The sequence below is a fragment of the Clupea harengus genome, chromosome 21 (assembly GCF_900700415.2).
Source record: "Clupea harengus chromosome 21, Ch_v2.0.2, whole genome shotgun sequence".
NCBI classification, from domain to species: domain Eukaryota; kingdom Metazoa; phylum Chordata; class Actinopteri; order Clupeiformes; family Clupeidae; genus Clupea; species Clupea harengus.
Window position 1 is genome coordinate 24424284 of NC_045172.1, and position 5000 is coordinate 24429283.

The window sequence follows — 5000 nt, forward strand, 5'->3', positions numbered from 1 at the left end:
CAAGAGATTTAAGATGACTACCGATAACTGTTGTGGAATTCTCCAACAGACGAAATTGAGAAATATTAAAAATGCATGACGTAATACTGTAGCCAAGTATATTCCCCAAATACCTCCCAGCCCTCAAAACATGTTCAAAATGTTTATGTTTTTACAAAAGTGCAAACTCCAGAAGAAGCCTATAATGGCTGTAACACAAACACTTTCACACATAATTGAGTTCTTGATCTGAATTCTTTAATCAATTTGGAAGGTATTACAAAAAAGAAAAAAAAAATCAGTAATAGTTTTATTTACTATTTCTATTGGATCTAAATATACATTTTTCACCCCATCCTTACCCTCCAAAAAACAGAAGTATGGGGGATACAACCAAATCGATACTTTATTAATCACAGCCACCCCCCACCCCACCTCCCGTGGTGTTTTGTCTGGAAACAAATGCTAAGAACACATCAGTTGCCATGGGGACAGTTCACGGCTTTCATGTAGTTTCAGTCCAGACCTACTATAAATCACACGAGGGCTTGACGACATCAGTCCCAGCCCTCTGATGTTAGCCAGTTTTTTCTTCAGCTAGCAGTTTTTTTAAATAGGAAATTAAAATACCCCTCTCCCAATACTTCTCCTCTGCATGAGAATGAATCCAATCTCTACATGCTCTGCGTAAGTCTCTCAGCTACCCTTTAGTGCTGTTACGAAGGGGGGGGGGGGGGGGTGACAACAGTCGTGCACACCAGATCAGGAAGCTGCACAAACTGTTAAGGCTTGGCAGGATTCTGACCTCAAAACTCTCACGCTATACCAGCTCTCGCCTGCAGAGGGCAGGGTACCATTGTGGTGTCTACACAGGAAGTAAGGTGGGGGGGGACACAAACTGAAATAGCAACACAGATAAGTGAGAGATATTGCCTTGTCACAACAGTTCTGTTTTCAGAGGAATCTTTAGGCAGAACCGGCGGAGCAGGAACAGTGCAGTAACCCTTCCTCGTGTGATGATGATGATGGAGAACTCCGCTCCGGGGGGGTTGGACCGTCAGCCCCTGCGAGGAACAGGCGCCATCTCTCACCACGTGCTCCCTGTGTGTGTGTGTGTGTGTGTGGGCCGAGGAGGTTGCTACAGCAACAATGATCACATCCTGGTGGTTGCTACAGTGACAGCGGCCAGGCCATTGTGAGAACCAGGAAGGAACCAGAGCAACAGGTGTTGTTCACGATGCCTGCATTCTGTGAGCATGTCGCTAACGGGACGTGGAGCACTGGGCTTCTGGAGTGAGTGAGTGAGTTTGGGGTGGATACTACACGAACCTGTCTGTCTGTCTGTCTGTCTGTCTGTCTGTCTGTCTGTCTGTCTGTCTGTCTGTCTGTCTGTCTGTCTGTCTGTCTGTCTGTCTGTCTGTCTGTCTGTGTGTGACTGTGTGTGACTGTGTGTGACTGTGTGTGTGTGGGGGGGGTTGTTGGGTTACTACTACTACATACTACTCTTTGTGAGAGTGTATGTGTGTGTGAGTGTGGGGGGGTGGGGCAGGAGTATTACATTAACCGACTTATATCTCTGTGTGAGTGTGTGGTGTGTGCAGAGATAATGTGCCATCTCTGCTGTGTGAGTGTGTGTGTGTGTGTGTGTGTTATCATATCTGCTGTGTAAATGGGTGTGTTAAATTTCTAGGCATATCTGCTCATATGACCTTTCTTTTTCCAGTGTGTGTGTGTGTGTGTGTGTGTGTGTGTGTGTGAGTGTGTGAGAGGGAGAGAGAGGTGCACTGGGAAGAGTGTCAACACACAGGAGGTGTGTGTAGGAGTGTGAACGTTGGTGTGTGAAGGAGGGGATCTGTGTGTGATAGAGAAGGCAGGTGCATTGAGTGAGTGTGTGTGTGTGTGTGTGTGTGTGTGTGTACAGATGCATGAGTGTAGGTATGTGTGAATACAGGTGTGTGAGTTTAGTGTGTGTAAACATAGGAGGGAGTGTGTGTGTGTGTGTTTGTGAAAATAAGTGCGTGTGTGTGTGTGTGTGTGTGTGTGTACATGCATTCCTTGTGTATGCATGCCTCACCCTAATCCCATCTGCATTGGCCTTTTCCATTATCATGACTGATCAGCACAGTTAGTGTTAATTACTCTAGTTTACTCTACCCCCCCAAAACGCTTCAGCAGAACTACAATACCCAGAACCCTTTGCTGTTTCTTTGTCTTGTTTGTGGAGCTGTGGTCGAAAAGAAGCTCTGAGCGCGAGAGCACGCAAGCCACTGCACTCAGGGAGAGGAGAGAGCGAGAGACAGAGAGAGAGAGGAAAGAGAGAGAGAGAGAGACAGAGAGAGAGAGGAAAGAGAGAGAGATCTTAATTCTGCTTCTTGGCCTCCGGATCGCCGTAGCTGGAGCCCGTCTTCTTCACCTCCGTCACCCCTATCAGCCGCCGCACTGCTACAGAGGCTGGGATCACACACACACACACACACACACACACACACACACACACACACGGTTACTACAAGCCATAGAAAGATGTGTAAGTTTCATGTCAGGTGTATGCAAGTGTGTGTGTGTGTGTGTGTGTGTGTGTGTGTGGTGTGCGCATATGTGTGTGCGCATATGTGTGTGTGTGTGAGTGCGCGCATATGTGTGTGTGTGTGAGTGCGCACACGTGTGTGTGTGTGTATGTGTGTGAGTGTGAGAGTGCGCGCACTTGTGTGTGAGTGTGTGTGTGTGTGTGTGTGTGTGTGAGAGTGCGCGCACTTGTGTGTGTGTGTGTGTGTACACACCGACAATCAGAAAGAGCATGAAGCCGATGATGAGGAGGGGCGAGCCGCTGATGACGACGCCCCAGGCGAAGTGAATGAGCGGAGACAGGAGAAGCCCCGCCCAGAACAGGAAGTTGAGCAGCGACCAGAGGCGGCGGGGCGGCCGGATGGTGGGGCCGGGGAACGAGCCCTCCGTCTCATAGTGCTCCTGCAATGCATCCTGGGAGACAGACAGAACAGAAGGAACACATGAGACAAACATCCAGTTGAGGCGCTGCATGTAGTGTTCTGCAAAAGGATTTAAGCATCAATGCATGCAGGGCAGGATAATAATTAATAAACATAATTAACATAAACATAACACAAACATAAAATAATTATTAAACAATAATTAATATACACCTTTTCATTTATATAGCACCAAAACAATAAAACTGTCTCTAGGTGCTTCACAGAGCCCAGAGCCTAAACCCCCTTAGAGTAAGCACAATAGCCAGGGGGGCAAGGAAGAACTCCCTGTTAACAGGAAGAAAATCCTTGTGTGTGTGTATGTGTGTGTGTGTGTGCGTGCGTGCGTGCGTGCGTGCGTGCGTGGTTACTAGGGATGTCATAAAATACATATATATTATTGATTCTTGTTATTATTGATTATATTGGCACTTCATTGTCAAGGACAGAGACAATCAGCAACGCCTCATAAAAAGGGGTTACAGCATGGTAGAAAACACGCAGTTTAGTTCAGTTCCACAGATCATCATCCCGAGAAGATAATCTACACGTGTTTCTCTCTCTACCTCTCTACCCGACCGGCTGCAAGCAGATGGCAGGTTTTCACAGCATTGTTACCTCGCCCCTGTCCCCGTTGTGCTTGCTCCAGGGGGTTCTCTGTAAAGCACCTTGGAGATATTTCTATTGTTTTTGTGCTATGTAAATAAAACTGAATTGAATTAAATTAAATTAAATTAAATTAAATTAAATTAAATTAAATTAAATTAAATTAAATGAATTTAACACCTAATGTGTACATACAGCTAAACTGGATGCTTCTCTGGTGGATTTCTGTCCTTATTTTATCTTATCTTTTATTTTATCTTATCTTTTATCTTATTTTTTTTTATCTTATCTTACCGCTCCTAAATGCCCTCTTATCCCCTCTGACTGAGTTAGATGGCTACAAACAACCTAACCAGCTCTGTGTGTGTGTGTGTGTGTGTGTGTGTGTGTGTGTGTGTGTGTGTGTGTGTGTGTGCGCCTAACCAGCCAACATCAGATGAACTGGAGCATCTGATACTCCAAGACAGCTTCATTTAGTAGTAAAGTTGGTGACACACATAATGAGCTTTTTATCATCTTGAATGTTGCCGGTCATGAATTTTCTGGGTTATCGATTACCCTGCCTATCCTCTCACCACTTCCAGTGTGTGTGTGTGCGTGTGTGTGTGTGTGTGTGTGCGTGTGTGTGTATGTGTGTGTGTATTGAAGAGTATTTACCCTGCCTATTCTCTTGCCACTTCAAGCACTTTTACTTCATCTCATTTTTAAAAGATGTGAAAAAAATGAGCTCGGGTTTCCATCTTCCAAAGAAGCACACCATGACGTTTTGACAAGGGTAGTGATCAAAATAAACATTTAAAAAATGGGTGAAGAGTTTTGGTGTTTTTCATACTTTCTAAGTAGTTGTAACTCATGTGAATCCTTCCCCCACAAGAATGCATCAGATTTGCACCACATTCATTAACATTCAAATGGTCACCCAGACCTTTCCTGTCTGCAGACCTTCACGCCTTTCATACCTAGGTAGATACTGTACTGTCCCATACTGAGCAAGGAGAGATGCTGGGACGTTGAGGAAACTTTGAAGACAAGGGGACGCAAGGCCAACACAAAGAGACACTACACTATGGACAATATCTCCTAATCATGCGTCCTTCTCTCTCTCCATCGTGTGTGTGTGTGTGCTTCTGGTTTGTTACGGAGAATAAACCGTAACTCTACTCATCAGACCGCCATTCTATTGAGTTTACTCCATTCCATTCTCCCTTGTACGTCACTTTGGACAAAAGCGTCTGCTAAATGAATAAATGTAAAATGTAAATGAGTCCTTTGCTAAATCAGACAACCGCAACTAACTTCAGAACTAGAATAGAGTTGTTACAATATGGTAGAACAGTGGTGTTTTCACATGAAATCGGTCGATGGGCTGACAGTAGATATACAACTATAGAACTGGATACTGCCATTGTGTTGTTGTGTCATTTATGA

At 45.0% G+C, this 5000-nt stretch overlaps 1 protein-coding gene and 1 long non-coding RNA gene across 7 annotated transcripts in view; one reads left to right on the forward strand and one right to left on the reverse strand.

Annotated features, from left to right (window-relative positions):
- The first annotated feature begins 1518 nt into the window (after positions 1-1518).
- The window catches only part of LOC116218109, an 11580-nt gene continuing 8098 nt past the window's right edge, over positions 1519-5000 (forward strand). Inside the window, exon 1 of the long non-coding RNA XR_004162672.1 lies at positions 1519-1733. This is a non-coding gene — a long non-coding RNA (uncharacterized LOC116218109). The remainder of the gene's footprint in view (positions 1734-5000) is intronic.
- The window catches only part of agpat3 (1-acylglycerol-3-phosphate O-acyltransferase 3), a 23281-nt gene continuing 20443 nt past the window's right edge, over positions 2163-5000 (reverse strand). For all 6 annotated transcript variants that reach the window (XM_031558253.2, XM_031558254.2, XM_031558255.2 and 3 more), the window contains 2 exons: positions 2760-2958; positions 2163-2430 (listed from right to left, as the gene is read on the reverse strand). In XM_031558253.2, the coding sequence (XP_031414113.1) occupies positions 2339-2430; positions 2760-2958 (291 nt within the window). In that variant the 3' untranslated portion in view covers positions 2163-2338. The remainder of the gene's footprint in view (positions 2431-2759; positions 2959-5000) is intronic.